The 20,304-nt window shown below is 37.8% G+C and overlaps 1 protein-coding gene and 1 pseudogene across 1 annotated transcript in view; one reads left to right on the top strand and one right to left on the bottom strand.

The window, feature by feature from the left end:
* The window catches only part of CATSPERB (cation channel sperm associated auxiliary subunit beta), a 128,664-nt gene that overhangs the window by 11,364 nt on the left and 96,996 nt on the right, over nt 1–20,304 (top strand). The window contains exons 3-5 of the mRNA XM_060293494.1: nt 1,485–1,625; nt 6,140–6,200; nt 16,261–16,356. Of these exons, the coding sequence (XP_060149477.1) occupies nt 1,485–1,625; nt 6,140–6,200; nt 16,261–16,356 (298 nt within the window). The remainder of the gene's footprint in view (nt 1–1,484; nt 1,626–6,139; nt 6,201–16,260; nt 16,357–20,304) is intronic.
* LOC115867089 (pyruvate dehydrogenase (acetyl-transferring) kinase isozyme 3, mitochondrial pseudogene) lies at nt 14,304–15,687 on the bottom strand (annotated as a pseudogene).

Raw genomic sequence — 20,304 nt, 5'->3', positions numbered from 1 at the left:
TATTTTTTTATTTACAACTATTATGAAGTGCAAGCCCTTTGAGTCACATGTGTCTTTCCTATTTGTGATTAAATATTATGGAAAAGGAACGGGCTCTATAGGAAGAGAGACCTACAGAGCTGGGGTCAAATTTTGGTTCTGCCATATATGGTATGTGTGCCCTAGGGCAGGTTACCTAACCTCTCTGATCCTCAGTTTTGTCCTTTTGAAAGGGAAGTATAATCTACTTTTTGGATAGTTGTGATGTGGTAGTTCTAGAAGAAGTATTAGTAGAAATAATAGCTAGCATTTATAAAGTGTCAGGCATTTTTCAAAATGTTTTATGTTCATTATGACATTTAATCTTCTGTAAGGTAAGTACTGTAGGGGAGTACTGAACCTCCCCTCTTAGGTTCAGTGGCTGGAGCCTGTAAAACAAACTGACAAAAGACAGATTAAGCAGGAGATAAAAATGAAGTTTGGGAATTCCCTGGCAGTCCAGTGGTTAGGACTCAGTGCTTTCACTGCTGTGACCCAGGTTGAGTCCCTGGTTTGAGAACTAAGATCCTGCAAGCCTCACGGCACAGCCAAAAAATCCCTATAAAACAAAAACAAACAACAAACAAAACAAAAAAAGCAGAGTTTATTTACACATGCAATGCACATACCCATGGGAGAACTCAACGATGAGTAACTCAAAGGGATCCTTAGAATTGGGAGCTTATATAATATCTTAACAAAGTGCAATAAATTGTGGAGAAGTTGAAGACAAAGGAAAAGGGTTTGGGTTTATCTCCCTGCCAAGCCCCATTAGAAAATAAGTTCCATTAGGTCAGGGGTTTTTGCCTGTTTGGTTTAATTCTGTTTCACCAGCACCTATAACACTGCCTGATTCAAGCTAAGGGGTCAGTAAATATATTTGGAATGAACATGTTTCCCCATTTTATAGATAGGGAAACTGAAATTCAGATAGGTAACTTGCCCAGAGTGATGTTAACTACTAGGAGAACTAAGTTAGATGAAGCTCTTCTTATCCATATTGGTTTTCAGGGAAATCCACAATTTGTGATTGCTACCTTTTCATATACCTTCTCAAAGCTGGGAAATATTCAATAAAAATGCAGTAAAATGAGTTTTGCTTTATACATTTGCTTTTTTATTTAGACACAAAATAATTTTAATAAAATAGGAATTTCTACATGTGATAGCATGTGACTTTGAGTCTATGTTTGTTAAACATAATAACTCTATGACCATTTCTATGACAGAAAAGATTATTATAGGATGAATTGAAACCTATGATGACACTGGCATAATAGGCTGATGGGTTCTGAAAGTGTACTTTTCAAAATAGATTTTTTTCCAAGTTAAAAACTAGAATTACTAGAGATAGCAATCTTCAGCAGCATCTACTTTTCATAGATTTCTCCTCACTTTCAAATTAATGTAAAATATGCTCTTCTCCATCAAATTGTCACTACTTGTTTTTTTTCTCTTTCCTGAAGAAAATCCAGTGTTTTTTCCAATCTGAAACTGAGCTTACTTCAAAGGAATTTCTAAGCGTGTTCACATCAGGAGGACTTGCTCCAAGCTTGGGAATCATAAATAGTACATATACGGGCATCTTTCACTTTAATTTAACTTTGGTAATTACATTTTATTTTATTTTGTGGTATGTTATTAACAAGAAGAATACTCTTCCTTTTAGCATGTGTTTTTAAAAACAGCTAGTCCAGTAATATTACATCTGTATGTGGTTTAAACCCAATAATACATTGTTAAACGTTTTACTTTAAAGTCATTTTTTTTTTTTTTTTTTTTTTTTTTTTGCGGTATGCGGGCCTCTCACCGCTGTGGCCTCTCCCGTTGCGGAGCACTGGCTCCGGACGCGCAGGCTCAGCGGCCATGGCTCACGGGCCCAGCCGCTCTGCGGCATGTGGGATCTTCCCGGACCGGGACACGAACCCGCGTCCCCTGCATCGGCAGGCGGACTCTCAACCACTGCGCCACCAGGGAAGCCCTAAAGTCATTTTTTAAAGAAATTAAGAGAAGAAAAGAAAAAGATTCATGTGGGGTTTTGTTTTTTTTTTAACTTTTTATTGCCATCCAGTGTCTTCAGCATAAAGAACTTGTAGCATTTCTTACAGTGCAGGTCTGCTGGCAATTAATTCTCTGGAAGTTGTTTCCCCTTTATTTCACCTTTTTGTGTGTGGGGGTAACAACTTCATTAAGATATAATTTACATACCATACAATTTGCCTATTTAAAGTGTACAATTAAATGGTTTTTAGTATATTCATAGAGTGCAACCATCACTACTATCTAATTTTAGAACACTTTCATCACTTCCAAAAGACAGCCCATACCCATTGACAATCACTCAGCATTCTACCTTCTACTCCCCAGTCTTAAGCAACCACTAATCTACTTTCTGTCTCTGTAGATTTGCTTATTCTGAACATTTCACGTAAATGAAGTCATATAATATGCAGTCTTCTGTGACTGGCTTCTTTCGGTTAGAATAACGTTTTCAAGGTTCATCCATGTGATAGCATGTATCAGTACTTCATTTCTTTTTATTGCCAAATAATATCCCACTGTTTTGGTACCATATTTTCTTTACCCATTCATCAGTTGATGAACATTTGGGTTTTCTCCACTTTTTGGCTATTATGAATAATGCTGCTACGAACTTCTGTGTACAGTTTTTGTGTGGAAATTTTGGTTTTTTATTTCTCTTCTGTATATAACTAGAAAATGGAATTGCTAGGTTATAGGGTAACTCTATATTTAACTTTTTGAGGAACTGCCAGACTGTTTTCCACAGTGGTTGGACTCTTTTACATACCCATCATCAGTATATTTGGGTTCAAATTTCCACATTCTCACCAACACTTGTTATTTTCTGTTTTTTGTTTTGTTTTGTTTTGTTATAGCCATCCCACTGGGTGTGAAGTGCTATCTCATTATATTTTGATTTGCATTTCCCTGATGATTAATGATGTTGAGCATCTTTTCATTGCTCAACAGTGTTTATTGGCCATTTGAATATCTTCTTTGTGAAGATATCTATATAGATTATTAATTGGGTTGTCTTTTTATTGTTGAGTTGTAAAAGTTCTTTATACATTCTCAATTCAAGTCCCTTATCAGACAAATGACTTGCAAATATTTTCTTCCATTCTGTGGGTGGATTTTTTATTTTCATGATACTGTCTTTTGATGCACAAAAATGTTTTTGATGAAGTCTTAGGTATCTATTTTTTCTTTTGTTGCTTATTCTTTTAGTGTCATAAATAGGAAACCATTGCCTAATCCAGAGTAATGGAGATTTACCCCTATGTTTTCTTCTGAGAGGTTCATAGTTTTACCTTTTACATTTAGGTCTTTGATATATTTTGAGTTGAATTTTGTGTGTGGTGTGGGGTAGGGGGGTCCACATTCATTATTTTGTATGTGGATATCCAGCTATCCTAGCACCATCTGTTGAAAATACTATTACTGTTTCCCTACTGAATTGTTTTGGCACTTTTGCTGAAAATCAATCAACTCTAAATGTGAGGGTTTATTTCTGAATTCTCAAATCTATTGCTTTGATCTATACATCTACCCTTATTCCAGTACCATGTTGTTTTGTTACTGCTGCTTTGTAGTAAGTTTTGAAATTGAGAAGGATGAGTCCTCCATCTTTGTTCTTCTTTTTCAAGATTGTTTTTGCTAGCCTCCATATAAATTTCACTAGTTTCCATATGAATTTTAGGATAAACTTGTCAATATTTACAAAGAAGCCAGCTGCAATTCTAATAGGGATTATGTTGAGTCTGTAGATCAGTTTTGGGAGTATCACCATTTTAGTAATCTTCCAATCCATGAATATGGGTTGTCTTTCCATTTATTTACATTTTCTTGAATTTCTTTCAACAGTTTTTCGTAGTTTTCAGAGTATAAGTTTTGCACTTCCTTTTTTTTTTTTTTTTTGTGGTACTTGGGCCTCTCACTGTTGTGGCCTCTCCTGTTGCGGAGCACAGGCTCCGGGCGCACAGGCTCAGCAGCCATGGCTCATGGGCCCAGCCGCTCCACGGCATGTGGGATCTTCCCAGACTGGGGCACGAACCCGTGTCCCCTGCATTGGCAGGCGGACTCTCAACCACTGCGCCACCAGGGAAGCCCTGCACTTCTTTTGTTAAATTTATGTCTAATATTTTATTCTTTTTGATGCTGTTGTAAGGAGAATTGCTTTCTTATTCTCATTTCCAGAGTGTCCTTTGCAAGTGTATAAAAAATACACTTAATTTTTGTATATTTATCTTATATCCTGAACTTGCTGAACTCATTTATAAATTCTAGTAGTTTTTAGTGGTCACCTTAGTTTTTGAATGATTATTTTGTCAGATATAGAATTGCTGGGTGACTTCATTTGCTTTCAGCATTTTGAATATGTCATTCTGCATTTTGAATATGTCACCTGATACCATTGTTTCTGAATGAGAAGTCAGCTATTAATTTTATTATTGTCCCCTGTATGTAATGTGTTATTTTTCTCTGGGTGCTTTTAAGATGTTCTCTTTGTATTTACCCTGAGAGGTTCTCTGGGCTACTTGGATTGAATTTGGAAAGTCTTCAACCACTATTTCTCCAAAGAAATGTTCTACCCCTTTCTCTGTCTCTTTGCCTGACTGGGACTCCAATTAGGCACATTTTGGAACACGTTTTATTGACCCACAGATCTCTACGGCTCCATTTATTTTTCTTTAATCATTTTCCACCTTTTTCAAATTGAATAATTTCAATTGTTATATATCTAAGTTCACTTATTCTTTCTTTTTTTAAATAAATTTATTTATTTTATTTATTTATGTTTGCGTTGGGTCTTTGTTGCTGTGCACGGGCTTTCTCTGGTTGCGGCAAGCAGGGGCTACTCTTCGTCACGGTGCATGGGCTTCTCACTGTGGTGGCTTCTCTTGTTGCGGAACATGGGCTCTAGGTACGCAGGCTTCAGTAGTTGTGGCATCCAGGCTCAGTAGTTGTGGCGCACAGACTTAGTTGCTCCACGGCATGTGGGATCGTCCTGGACCAGGGCTTGAACCTGTGTCCCCTGCATTGGCAGGCGGATTCTTAACCACTGTGCCACTAGGGAAGCCCTAAGTTCACTTATTCTTTCTTTTGCCATCTCCAATCTATTGAACTCATCTAGTAAATATTTTATTTCAGTTATACTTTTCAGCCTCACTATTTCCATTTCGTTTTATTGTTGTATTTTTCATTTCGGTGCTGGATTTCCTATCCATTCCCTCATTAACACATTTTCCTTAAATCCGTTTGCATATTCGTAATAGCTGCTTTGAAGTCTTCATCTGTATCTGAACTCATTCTGAGTCAGTTTATGGTTTATCTTCTTTTCCCTGAATATCAGTTACATGTTCTTGTTTCTTTCCATGTCTTGTCATTTTTGGAAGAAAAGTAGACATTGAAGATAATAAGCTGTAACAACCCTGGATTCTGCTATTTTCTTATAAGAATTTGCTGATGTTTTTGTTGGTGGTGGTCTAAAAGGCTATTAATTGCCCTGGCACAAATTGCAAAATGTCTTACCTATGGTTTCAGCAGCTGCTATCTCTGCTCAGTTCTACTAACTTCCACTGCTGAGTTTTTTTTTTCACATGGCCTTCTGAGGATCTCCCCTGCACTTGTGTTGCCCAAGGATATGGAAAGAGTTTATATTTAACTCTTAGATCATTATTTTTAAAGTTCCCTTGTGCCTGGGATTTTCCTCTTACATTCCCAAATTTTCTGTCAGCAGCAGGTTCTCTCCTCTGACACATCAAGCCAGTAATGCTTCAGCTTTGTGCTGTCTGAGCTTGGCTGTATGATATTCCATTTTGTGGCTATATTCTTACACATACCTGATGAATACTTTAGTTATTTCCAGTCTTGTACTATCACAAACAATGATGAAAAATATCCTTGAACTCATTTCATTTCACACATATGTGAGTATAATGCAGGATAAATTCCCAAGAGTGAAATTGCTGGGTAAAGGACATATACATTGGATGTTTTTGTTTAATTTTAGTTTTTAAAATATAGGTTAGAATATGCCAAAATAAGTGTTGCTATTAACATTGTAAAACACTGTTTTCTGTTGTCTTCTTTGTTCAAGTTCAGTGATCGAGTTTATTGGTTGATTGATATTCCCAGAGAAAACATTACAAAAAATACAGGTAAGAATGATCTGAATTCACTATTTTACACATGGGTCTGGATTGACAAATAAAAAACATTTATTACGTTAAAAAATTATGTTATTTCATGTTAATGTCTCCTGTGGTATTTGCAACATACATACTTACTAAAAACTAGTGATTCATCTGAAATTCAAATTTAACTGGACTTCCTGTATTTTACCTGGCAGTTTTATTACAGATAGATGGCTCTGACATACATAGCATTTATATTATTCTTTAGTTAAAGTAAACTCATTTTCTAGAACTTGAAATTCATAGTATTGAGAAAGTCAGGTACCAATTAATTTTAATGAAATGGAATCATTCATTTTAAAATGTAATATGTAGTGTATTAGTTTACCATTGGGTCTACTATTAAATGCTATGTGGCAGCCTAGTTTATATACTATTGTAAATACCAAGAAGGAAAGAGCAGGAAAGTCAAATTCCAGAAGGTGTGAGTATTGAGCTAGTGAACTGAGCTAGTAGATCTTCAGGCATGAGATACAGACCCATAGTTTAAAAATGATAAAGGGTATATTATTCTAATATGGTAGGTGCAAGAAATAGAAACCATCCTGACCTCGCTAAAGGAAAAAGACTAAATTTCTTTTTGTTGTGGAACCCAAAGACAAAAGTGAAGCCAGATTATAAGAAGGAATTAGAAGTAAGAAATGGAGAACCATCAAGAACCCAGGGAATAATTTTACCCTGTTTCTGTTATCTGTATTTTCTGTACATCTATAATTATTTTTCCTTTTATGCAGACTAGTTTCCTAAAGCTGCCTCACTGCTGTCAAAGTTTTATATATATTTCCTAGGGGGCAGCCCAATTCCAAATCCCCAGGAGAGTATCTTCAATTGGCCTAGAATTGATCCTGCACCCACTTGTGTGCCAGTCAAATGTAGCAGGTGATGATGAATTGGGACAGTGAGATGGTGGGATCATACAGGCAAACCCCTGTAAGTATGGGAAAGTTAAAGGACGAACTAAATGGTGTGTCCTACAGAGTAAACGGCAGGGGGAAAGTGAGAATAAGGCAGAAAGGATAGAAAAGACTATATAAGGAAGCATCAAAGATAAAAACTGCAAAAGAAGCCCCAGTATTATAACAGCTAAGATGGATTATATCACTATTTTTATCCTTTATTTATCTCAATTTTTTCAAATTAATCTATCGGAACTTTTTGTGATTTTTTTCAAGGAATTCATCCTGAAGATTGTACTCCTTTAAAAAAAAAGAGGGAGTACAGTCTAAAGATGGATTGTTCTAGCTGCTTGCCTAATATTGACGTTAGTTTGACAATCGAAGAAGTGAAGATCACTTGTTATTTTCACTTCTTCTATTTATAAAATTTAATTTCAGAAATGCATTGATTCTAAGATCACCCAGGCAAGAACAAAGGTGATCTGAAAACTTAAGTATTTTATGGAAAGAGACCAAATTATCTCTGCGTATCTTGACACAACTTCTGGATTGAGTAAAAAATATATTTGAGCTTATAATGTAATAGAAGAGAATGGTCTAATGTTAGTAATATGCTAGAAATCATGAAAGAAAATCTTAAGGGGGAAGGAGACCATATTTGCTCATTCACTTTTTACTCGTTAATCGTATCTTATTTGCTGCCATGCCATGAATTTGAGTATTATGTATCTGTAAAATCTTGGGAAGGGTAGTTTACGTAACATCAACAGCAAAGGTAGCAAAATAATCATCATAGTAGTAGTGGAACTTGCCGGTAGCATTTACTGAATTCTTATATTTTCAGCACGACTCTAAACACTTTACCTAACTAAATTCATTTATTACTCAATGTGTGTTAGTTACTATTGTTAGCTCCATTTTCGAATGTTTTAACTGAGGCCTATGGAGCCATATGGAGATTTGGTGATAGCTAGAAAGTGGTGAAGGCAGTTTGAAGTTTGAACTACCTAGAACTGTTGAAGGTAAAAAGAGTCCCTCCTTAATTTATACTTCACAATTTGTTCTTTTTTCATTTTAAAATAAGGTATAATTTACATTCAGTAAAATATACCCTTTTTAGTGCCTAGCTCTGTAAGTTTTCACAGATGTATACAATTGTGTACTCATGAATCGAGATTTAGAGCAATTCCATCATCCAATAAAATTAACCCCACCAGTAGTGAACTCTCTGTCTCGTGAACCCCAGGAACCACGGATCTGTTTTCTGTTCCTATTGTTTTGTTTATTCCAGAGCCATATAAATGGAATCATCAAATATGTAGTCTTTTGAGTCTGGCTACTTTCACTTAGCATAATTCATTTGAGATTCACTATGTTGTAGTTTTTTCTGTTTTCTTACTGGGTAGTATTCCACTGTATGGATGTACTATAGTTTATTTTGTTGTAGGGCATTTGGATTTTTTCAGTTTTTGGCAATTATGAATAAAGCTGCTATAGGCATTCTCATACAGATTCTTGTGATGAACACAAATTTTTGTTGCATTTGGCTAATACCAGATAGTAGGATTACTGTGTCATATGGTAAGTGTAAGTTTAACTGTATAAGAAATTATCAAACTATTTTCCAAAGTAGCAGTATCATTTTGCTTTCTCACCAACAGGTTATCTGGATCCATGCCAGCACTTAGTATATATAAGTGTGTGTGTATGTTTGTATACATGTATACATATACATTTATACATATATGTATATTTATACAATATGTATATATGTATACTTATATATAAATATATTTTAATATGTATAAATATGTAAGTTTTAATTTAGCCATTCTAATAGGTGTAGAGTGATATTTAATTATGGTTTTAATTTGCATTTCTCTGATAACTAATGACAACGAACAACCTTTTTTGTGCTTATTTGCCATTTGGTGAATTATCTATTCAAATCTTTTGCAAGTTCATTGTATGTTCTGGATACAACTCCTTTATCAGATATATGATTTATAAATATTTTCTCCTAGTCTATGGCTTGTATTTTTAATCTCTTAAGAATGTCCTTTGTAGATTAGAGTTTTTAATTTTGATGAAGTCTAATTTATCAGTTTTTTATTTTATGGATTGTACTTTTGGCATCATACCTAAGAAATCTTTGCCTAAACAACAAAAAAGTTCTCCTATATTTACTTCTAGAAGTTTATGGTTCTAGGTTTTGTATTTAGGCCTATGACGGAATTTAAGTTAGTTTTTGTACATTATATGGACTGAGGGTAATTTGGGGGAAATATGGATATCCAATTATTCCACCATCTTTGTTGTAAAAGCTATTTTGTGTCCACTGAGTTGCTATTTCTGGGCTCTCTATCCTTTACCAATGCCACACTTGATTACTTTAGCTTTATAAATAATAAGCTTATAATGAGTAATACTAACCCTTCAACTTTGATCTTTTTCTTTTGTTCTTTTAGTTCTTTTGTCTCTCCATGTAAATTTTACAATCAATTTGCTTAGTTCTACAAAAAATTCTGCTGTGATTTTTTTAATCTCAATCAGAATTGCATTGAATCTATAGATTAGTTTAGGGGGAACTGACGTCTTAACAATATTGAGTCTTCCAATCCATGGACACAGTATATCTCTCCATTTATTTACATCTCCTCTGATTTGTTTCATCAGGGTTTTGTCGTTTTCAGCATAGAGATCTTGCATATACTTTAAGAAATTTATATCTAAGTATTTCATGGGTTTGATGTTACTTTAAATGGTTTTTTTTTTTTTTTTTTGGGTACGTGGGCCTCTCATTGTTGTGGCCTCTCCCGTTGCGGAGCACAGGCTCCGGATGCACAGGCTCAGCGGCCATGGCTCACAGGCCTAGCCGCTCCGCGGCATGTGGGATCTTCCCAGACCAGGGCACGAACCCGTGTCCCCTGCGTCGGCAGGCGGACTCTCAACCACTGTGCCACCAGGGAAGCCCTAAATGGTTATTTTTAATATTTTAATTTCCAATTGTTCATTAATAATATGTAAATATGTAATTGATTTTTGTAGATTGACCTTATATCTTGCAACTTTGTTAAATTCACTTATTAGTTCTAGTAGTCTTTTGTATATTCTTTGGGATTTTCTACATGGATAAACATCCACCTAGAAATAGAGATAATTTTATATATTTCTTCCATTCTAATATGATTCATTTTATTTATTTATATATGTATTTACTTACGTACTTACTTGTTTATCTTTGCCTTATTGTGCTGGTGGGATCTCCAGTACAATGTTGAATAGGAATGGTGAGAGAGGACATCTCTGCCTTGTTTCCAACTTTAGGGAGAGAATATTCAGCCTTTCCTCATTAAGTATGATGTTATCTGTAAGTATTTTGCAGATGCCTCTTATCAGGTTAAGGAAGTTCCCTTCCATTCCTAGTTTGCTGAGTTCAAGAATTGGTGTTGAATTCTGTTAAATGCTCTTTCTGCATCTATTGAGATGATTATGAGGATTTTCTTCTTTCATCCCATGATATGAAGAATTCCATCGATTCGTTTTTGAATTCTCAACCAGCCTTGCAATCCTAGGATAAACAACTCTTAGTTACGATGCATTATCCTTTTTGTGTATTGCTGGACTCATTTGGCTAGTGGGTTCTTGGGGTTATCAGTCTGGAGTTTTATTTTCTTGTAATACCTTTATCTCGTTTCGGTATCAGGTAATGCTGTCTTTATCAAATGAGTTGCTTAGCTGCTGCTGCTGATGAACGCTGGGGGCGGTGCTCATCTTTAAGCTGAAAACCAAGGGCACACAGGGCTTTGGGCAGGAGTTGAGGGAGCCCAGCACAGGTGATACCAGACTTGAGTTCATACTGAGCTTAAGAAACTTTAGAATCTTCATTGCCCTGGGGAACCTTCCATGAGTCCCACAGGATCCTGCTGTTGGCTCTTGAGCCCCAGATATGGAACCCAGAAGACACGCGCTTCAGACACCAAGTCTCCATTCCTCTGTTCCCTACGAGTTCAAGAATGTTTTTGACGGGAAAGCCAAGCCAGTGACCTTTTCAGAAAACCCAGGCTCGTGGTGGGTGGTAAAACGTTGATGCACATGGTTTTCCAGCCACATCACTGTTTTCATTTCAAAGGTATTTCCACTTTGATTTCTGAACTGAAATGCTGTCTATAAGGAGTATCAGGAGGGCTCGTGTAAGGGGCTGATAACACTGCATTCTCCATAGACAAAAGGACTTATCTAGATCGTTTTAATCGTATTGGAATCCGTCTTCCAACAAGCTTTTACTAGAAAGTTGTTTCTATTTCTTGATTTTCTTTTAAATAATCATCTTTTGGTCTGAATTACACAGATTTTTAAAAATCGTTTTTATCCAGGAATCTGAGCAGAAAATTTAGTTTCTGAGTTTCATGGTAGCCTCTTTATTGGACAGTGTTTATGAGTAAGGAACAAGTTCATTGTTTCTGGGTCTGACAGCAGTGCTGGGACCAGCAAGGATCCCTTTGTCTACATTCCTTCCTGGTGGGATCTGGCTCTGCTTGCCAGGTGGGGTCGTCTCCAGGACTTTAAGAGTGAAGTATTGCTGATTCCCACGGAAAACAGTTGGCAGATGCAGACAGGGGTGTTTTGAGAAATTTTGCCTTGCCTTGAAGCCCTCTGTTAAATAAAGGAAATTTGGGGGCTATTAGCTATACAATTGCTAGAATGAAAGTGACTTATGTGGTGATATTGGGACTGAGTTCTAAAAGCTTGGGTTTCTGGATCTGCTTTTTAAGTGGGTGAATTCAAGGTGGGAAAACAATGAGCTTCATTCTAGGAAATACGGCGTTTTGCACAGAAGCTTCTTTCAAAGGGAGTCCTGGTTTAATTGCCAAAATGAAACGAAGGTGGGCGCTGTCCATAATCTCAAAGGTGTTTGATTTGCTTGTGGTTTTTGAAATCCTGACTGGTAGGTAAACCTGGTCAGAGGACAAAGTAAGTATGTAGGCTTTTAGATCTAAACTGCATTGAAATAAAGCTCATTTCTAAAAAGGGAAATACATAAATAAATATGAGTTGAGAAGAGTTCCCTCCTATATTATGGAAGAATTTTTGCAGAATTGGTATTTTTTTCACTAAATGTTTGGTGGAATTCACCAGTGGAGTTTTCTGGGCATGGAGTTTTCTCTGTGGGAAGGATTTTAACTACAAATTCAATTTCCTTAATAGATATGGGAATATTCAAGTTTTCTGTTTTTTCTGAAGTGATTTTCGGCCGTTTGTATCTTTCAAGGAACTTGTCCATTTCATCTAAATTGTTGAATTTGTAACTTAGGTGTTTTTGTGATACTCTTTTATTAACCTTAAAGGGTCTATAGTGATGTGCCCTATTTCATCTTATTGATGTTTGCATCTTTATTTCCTTCTTGATTCATCTGGTGGAAGCTCATCAACATTATTGATCCTTTCAAAGAAGCATCTTTAGATTTCATTGATTGTGATTATTGTTTTTCTGGTCTTCATTTCGTTGATTTCACTGTTTCATCCTTCTACTTCCTTTGGGATTCATTTGCTCCTTTTTTTCTAGTTTCTTAAGTTGGGGACCTTTAGATCAGCGGGTGGCAAACTACAGTTTGCAGACCAAATTTGGTCTGCTGCCTGTTTTTGTAAATAAGTTTTATTGGAGCACAGCTGTGCTCATTTATTTATGTTTTCTATAGCTGCTTCTTGGCTACCATGGCAGAGTTGAAGTGTTGAGACAGAGACCACATGGCCCACAAAACCCCAAATATTTACTATTTGACACTTTATAAAGCCAGTACTATCTTTTAATCCCTGCTTCAGATAATTGATTTGAGATCTTTCTTTTTTAATATATTTTACTACTATATATTTCTCTTCAGCACTGCTTTATCTGCATCTCATAAATTTTATGTGTTTTCATTTTCTTTCAAAGTATTTTCTAATTCCCCATGCCACTTTCTCTTTGACCTGTGGTTATTTAGAAATGTGTTGTAAAATGTCCATATATCTGGGGATTTTCCAGATATCTTTCTGTTACTGATTTTTCTAGATTAATTCTATTATGTTCTGAGAACATATTTTGTATAATCATTTGTTAAGATGGTTTTTATGGCCTATTTGGTGAATCTTCCCTGTGCACTTGAAAAAAATACTTACTTTGCTGTTTGTCACTGGAGTGCTCTATAAGTGTGGATTGGGTCAGTTGGTTGATAGTGTTATTCAGCTTTTCTATATCCTCACTCATTACTCAGTTATTTAGAGAGGAGTGTTGAAATATCCAACTATAATTGTTGATTTGTTTATTTCTCCTTTTAGTTTTATTAGGTTTTTGTTTGTTTGTCTGTTTGTTTTGGCCATGCTGCACGGCTTGTGGGATCTCATTTCCCCAACCAGGTATCGAACCTGGGCCAATGCAGTGAAAGCCCGGAATCCTAACCACTAGACTGCCGGGGAAATCCCCAGTTTTATCAGCTTTTGATTCATGTATTTGGAAGCTCTGTTAGGCATGTGCACATTTAGGGCTGTCATACCTTTTCAGTGAATTGATCCCTTTATCATATGTATTTTTCCTCTTTATTCTTGATATTACCTTGATCTGAAGTCTCCTTTGTCAGATACTGATATAGCCATTACACCTTTCTTTTGAGTAGTATTTGCATAAGATATATTTTTCATTCTTTTACCTTTTTTCCCCAAGACAACTTTTAGAACGCATTAAGCAACAGAATAGAAGTACACAAGTGAATTTTAAAGTAAAATCAGTGCATCAATGAGTGCGATCTAACACAAAAGTACAGATGCCTCACAATGGTGGAGGAAGGCATAAATCTAAACCAGAGATTGGAGGAGAGATGCATATAAGGGAGGAAGGACCTTGGCATACTGATTTATCAAGGTAGATTCAACTGATGTCTTTAACTTCCAAATACCTTGGTCCCTAATTGGTAGTCTGAGATAAGCATGATACTTGGTCACAAAGAGCAACAGTAGGTATCTGCTGTGTCTGGAAAGGGGAAGAAGTTCAGAATCCTGAAGAGACTGTGGACACTCAACTCTATAATAATGAGGTGGAGGGTATGAGGCTACAAGAACCATAGGGAGACTGCGCTCTTCTATGTCAGGCACTAACCACACTGCAGCAAGGTACAATGAAAAGTTACTCAAGTTACTAGTTTAATGGAAGAACAGGAGTAGCTGTAGGAAGGACTCCATGGAAAACATCCAGCTGATATAGAGAAAATAAACATTCGGTCAGTGGAATGACTATGGTGCTATTTTTCAGAATAGGTACCATCACCTTAGTCACTGATCTAATGGATGTGTCTTCTTAACCCAAAGTAACAAAGGTTTTAACAGCCAGATAGCCCTCTTTTCTGTAACTCTTGGTGCAGTTCTATTGTTCTTCTCACTGAGTTGTTAAATAGCATATGAAACAGATACGAGGTCACATAAACTACCTGAATAGGTTTGCCTGGAGCTTTGGCATTGACCTCTTCAACTTCCAGCTCTGGGTCTACCAGTTGACACTGTTCACACAGTCTCTTGGCTGCTTCATATACATCTTTCACTGTATGAGCCACATTACAGGTGGGATTAATATTTCCTGTGTGTTTAGGTTGAGCAGGGTTAGTATCACCACCAAACAGAAGTGTGTGCCAGTTAACATGCATGTGGAAAGAGATACAGTTGGTATAAAACCAATCCAGAAAATATTGGCTCTTACTTGCTGTTGAAACCCATACTTTCCCTTACATTCGATCACTCCATGTACCATTATAGGAACCACATTGTTGTTTCTATTTGTGATTTTTATCAAGACTTGTATAAAGTTATGCAAGACCTGTGGATTCTCAGTGCTCTTATTTTCATATTTCAGAAGTTCAAGAAAGCTATGCCTATACCAACTTTGAACCAGGCACACTGAAGGCCAGTTGTTACCCATCAGAAGATTGACTTCTCTCATTGTGTTGGCCAGTTGTGCAGGAAGCTCTTTTTGTAGAAACATATAGGATATTTTCTCATACCATTATCTTTCCCCCAATCCAGGTATTGCTTGATAAAGAACAGTGACAGCAAGAAGCATAAATAGCACTTGATCTACTTATTTAGCTGTTTAAGCAGCCACTAGAAGAGCCATATCCTCGCCAGGGTGGTGCACAGATCCACCTAGAGGCCTGGATGGACATGAGGGCTTGTGTAGCTGAGTGTTCGGGTCAGGCATGTTCTTCGTGAGCACGCCCTGGTTTCAGCCTCGACTTATGGGTACAACTGCTGCAGCACACAGGCTGAGTTCATCACCTTGGCTTCCCCAGGCCCACCCATTCTTTAACTTTTAACTCAGTTATGCTTTTGTATTTAAAGTGGGTTTCTTAGAGTTAGCATATCTTTCAGTCTTGATTTTCACATCTAATCTGGAAATCTGTCTTTTAATTAGTATTTTTAGGCCATTTACATTTAATGCAATTTTTAGTATGGTTGTACTGACATCTACCATTAGGGTTTTTTCTATTCTATCTCTTCTGTTTTACTTTTCTTTTTCTTTCTTCATCCATATTAATTATTTTTTGTGATTCTGTTTTGTCTCAACTATTGGTTTATTATTCTTTAAAGAAATTTTTTGGTGTTTGCCCTAGGGTTTATACTATTTATTTTATTTTATTTATTTATTTTTGGCCATGCCATGCAGTTTGTGGGATCTTAGTTCCCTGACCAGGGATTGAACCTGTGCCCTGGGCAGTGAAAGCGCAGAGTCCTAACCACTGGACCACCAGGGAATTTCTGATATACTAAATATTTTAATTAATCATGGTCTACTTTCAAAAAATATTATACCACTTCACCTGAGTGTCACAATTTGCTTCTTACCAAGCTACAAGAGCTCTCAGAGAAAAATTATAATCTAAAATATTATTGTCTGGGTTCATTGCTGTGTTAGTAAGATCACTTCATAATTCTTTTTTCCTTATTTTATCATCAAAATGTTTGCTGGGAAAACATATATAAATGCAATCAAAATGATTGGGAAATAAAAGGTAATTGTGGTTGGTAATGTTCATATAGTCTTAAATTTCACCAACGTGACATACAAAAAAATAGCTGATTGTTTGCCTTTTGTTTTCAAACAGATATTGCAGCTGTAGAAGAATGGTTAGTAAGGATCACTTTGCAACATGGATTAAATATTTATACTACTGAAGGAACACTATTGGATAGAGTTCGAGGTAAATGCCAGTAGATAAAAGTGAAGTGAAAATTTGTAATATTCTTTCAACAAACCTTGTAAGCTATGACACGCCAGACTCTGTGCTAAGTGCTGGAGATAGATAAATAAGAGATGATCATGACTCTTGAAGGGCTTACAATCTGATGAGGCAAAGAATTAAATACACATGGGTAATTGTTAATAGAGCTCAGTAAAGAGTGCTATAGAGGGCTTCCCTGGTGGCGCAGTGGTTGAGAGTCTGCCTGCCAATGCAGGGGACGCGGGTTCGTGCCTTGGTCCGGGAGGATCCCACATGCCGCGGAGCGGCTAGGCCCAAGAGCCATGGCCTCTGAGCCTGCGCGTCCAGAGCCTGTGCTCCGCAACGGGAGAGGCCACAACAGTGAGAGGCCTGCATACCGCAAAAAAAAAAAAAAAGAGTGTCATAGAAATATGGAAATATATGTTTTCTATAGCCATATTGGGGGGTCATCATAAACAATGGCTTTATAGAGTTAGTTTTTGCATCTTCTATAAAGATGTTATAGAAGATATTGTTTATTGCATCACAGTCTACTTTATGAGGACCATCAAGCAAAAAGTTTTGCTCAGTCTTAGTAAGAACATTTGTATTTCTTCATAAAAATATTGGTTGTTTTAAGGTTATGAGCACTGAGGCATATAACTGACTAGGCTTTTCTTTTACAATTGTCTGATCTATAGCCCAATTTTTGGGTCAGCCATAGTATATAGAAAAAAACCTCCATCGTGGAGTTTGTATTTATTCTCATTTTCCTCACCTTCCCTTTTTACTTTTATTCTTTTGCACCCACTTTGATATGGTGCTATGTAGAAGCCAGAGTAAAAATAAATATTTCATCTTATGGAAAGAAACACCTGGGTAGCTTTAAGAAAATAATGATGATTCAGGGCCAAAATGGTGAAGTAGGAAGACCCTGAACTCACCTCCTTCCATAGGCACACCAGAATTACAACTATTTACAGAGCAACTATCTATGAGAATGACCAGAAGACTAGCAAAAAAGATTTCCCGCAGCTAAGCAAATAAAGCAGGAACCAAAATATAATGAGTGGGAGGGGTAGAGACACTGTATAGTCAAGACCAACATCCCCAGGTAGGCAACCCACAAATGAGAGGATAATCACACGTTCAGAGGTCCTCCCTAAGGAGCAAGGGGTCCAAACCTCACATTAGGCTCCCTAGACCAGGGGTCCTGCACTGGGAAGACAAGCCCCCGGAACATCTGGCTTTGATAGCTAGTGGGGCTTGTGTGTGGGAGAGCCAGAGAGCTGTGAGAAACAGAGACTCTGCTCTGAAAGGGCACACACGAAATCTAACATGCTCTGAGTCTCATTGCAGAGGCAGTAATTTGAAAAGAGTCTGGGTCAGACTCACTTAAGAGATCATCAACTTAAAATAATCATGTATATTATCATGTAAATAATAATGTACGTAGGTTGTTATATATGAACCTCATGGTACCCACAAACCAAAAACCTATGATGGATAAACAAAAAAGAGAAATGAATCCAAACATAATACTAAAAATAGTCATCAGGCACAAGGGAAGAGAGCAAAAGAAGAAGAGAGGAACAGAAAAAAGAGAAAAACCCACAAAACCAGAAAACAATGAACAAAATGGTAATAAGTATATACGTTTCAATAATTTTGTTTTAAATGCAAATGGACTAAATGCTCCAATAAAAACACAGTGGCTCAATGGATTAAAAAACAAAAGCACGAGAATTCACATTGTTAAAATGACCATACTGCCCAAAGCAATCTACAGATTCAATGCAATCACTGTCAGAGTACTAATGGTGTGGGGGAACTTCAAGACAGAGGAGGAGTAAGATATGGAGATCACCTTCCTCCCCACAAATATATCAAAAATACATCTACATGTGGAACAACTCCTACAGAACACCTACTGAACACTGGCAGAAGAACTCAGACTTCCCGAAAGGCAATAAACTCCCCACGTACCTGAGTAGGGCAGAAGAAAAAAGGAAAAACAGAGACAAAAGAGTAAGAATGAGACTTGCACCTCTGGGAGGGAGCTGTGAAGGAGGAAAAGTTTCCACACACTAGGAAGCCCCTTCACTGGTGGGGATGGGCGGTGGGGAAGCTTCGGAGCCACGGAGGAGAGCATAGCAACAGGGGTGCAGAGGGCAAAGCAGAGAGATTCCCACACAGAGGATTGGTACCGACCAGCACTCACCAGCCCGAGAGGCTTGTCTGCTCACCCTCTCGGGCAGGTGGGGGCTGAGAGCTGAGGCTCGGGCTTTGGAGGTCAGATCCCAGGGATAGGACTGGGGTTGGCTGAGTGAACACAGCCTGAAGGGGGCTAGTGTGACACAGCTAGCCAGGAGGGAGTCTGGGAAAAACTCTGGACCTGCCCAAGAGGCGAGAGACCATTGTTTCAGGGAGCATGAGGAGAGGGGATTCAGAGCACCACCTAATGGAGCTCCAGAGACGGCACGAGCTGTGGCTATCAGTGCAGGCACCAGAGATGGGCATGAGACGCTAAGGCTGCTGCTGCAGCCAAAAAGAAGCCTGTGTACAAGCACAGGTCACTCTCCACACCTCCCCTCCCGGGAGCCTGTGCAGCCCGCCACTGCCAGGGTCCCGTGATCCAGGGACAACTTCCCTGGGAGAACGCACGGCACACCTCGGGTTGTTACAATGTCATGCCAGCCTCTCCCGCCACAGGCTCGCCCCACATTCCATACCTCTCCCTCCCCCAAGCCTGAGTGAGCCGAGCCCCCTAATCAGCTGCTATTTTAACCCTGTCCTGTCTGGGTGGGGAACAGATGCCCTCAGACGACCTACACGCAGAGGCGGGGCCAAATCCAAAGCTGAACCCTGGGAGCTGTGCGAACAAAGAAGACAAAGGGAAATTACTCCCAGCAGCCACAGGAGCAGCAGATTAAATCTCCACAACTTCATATACCCTGCATCTGTGGAATACCTGAATAGACAACGAATCATCCCAAAATTGAGGCAGTAGACTTTGGCAGAAACTGTAGACTTGGGGTTTGCTTTCCTCATCTAATTTGTTTCTGGCTTTATGTTTATCTTAGTTTAGTATTTAGAGCTTATTATCATTGGTAGATTTGTGCATTTATTTGGTTGCTCACTTCCTTTTATATATTTTTTTTTCCTTTTTCTCTTTTTCTGAGTGTGTATGTGTATGTTTCTTTGTGTGACTTTTGTCTGTACATCTTTGCTTTTACCATTTGTATGAGGGTTCTCTCTGTTTTTTTTGTTGTTGTTTGTTTGTTTTTGTATAGTTTTTAGCACTTGTTATCACTGGTGGATTAGTTTTTTGGTTTGGTTGCTCCCTCTTTTTGTTTTATTACTTTTTAATTTTTTTATCTTTAACAATATTTTTTATCTTAATAACTTCATTTTATTTTTCCTTCTTTCTTTCTGTCTCTTTTTTTTTCTCCCTTTTCTTCTGAGCCATGTGTCTGACAGGGCCTTGGTCCTCCGGCTGGGTGTCAGGCCTGAGCCTCTGAGGTAGGAGAGCCAAGTTCAGGACATTGGTCCACCAGAGACCTCACAGCCCCACGTAATATCAAACAGCGAAAGCTCTCCCAGAGATTTCCATCTCAGCACTAAGACCCAGCTCTATTCAATAACCATCCAGCTACAGTGCTGGACACCCTATGCCAAACAACTAGCAACACAGGAACACAACCTCACCCATTAGCATAGGGGCTGCCTAAAATCATAATAAGTTCACAGGCACCCCAGAACACATCACTGGACTTGGTCCTGCCCAACAGAAAGAAAAGATCCAACCTCATCCTTCAGAACACAGTCACCAGTCCCCTCCACAAGAAAACCTACACCACCCACTGAACCAACCTTACCCACTGGGGGCAGACACCAAAAACAACAGGAACTACAAACCTGCAGCCTGCGAAAAGGAGACCCCAAACA

Source organism: Globicephala melas, chromosome 2 (assembly GCF_963455315.2).
Source record: "Globicephala melas chromosome 2, mGloMel1.2, whole genome shotgun sequence".
Classification (NCBI taxonomy): domain Eukaryota; kingdom Metazoa; phylum Chordata; class Mammalia; order Artiodactyla; family Delphinidae; genus Globicephala; species Globicephala melas.
This window is presented reverse-complemented; position numbering and strand designations above follow the sequence as displayed.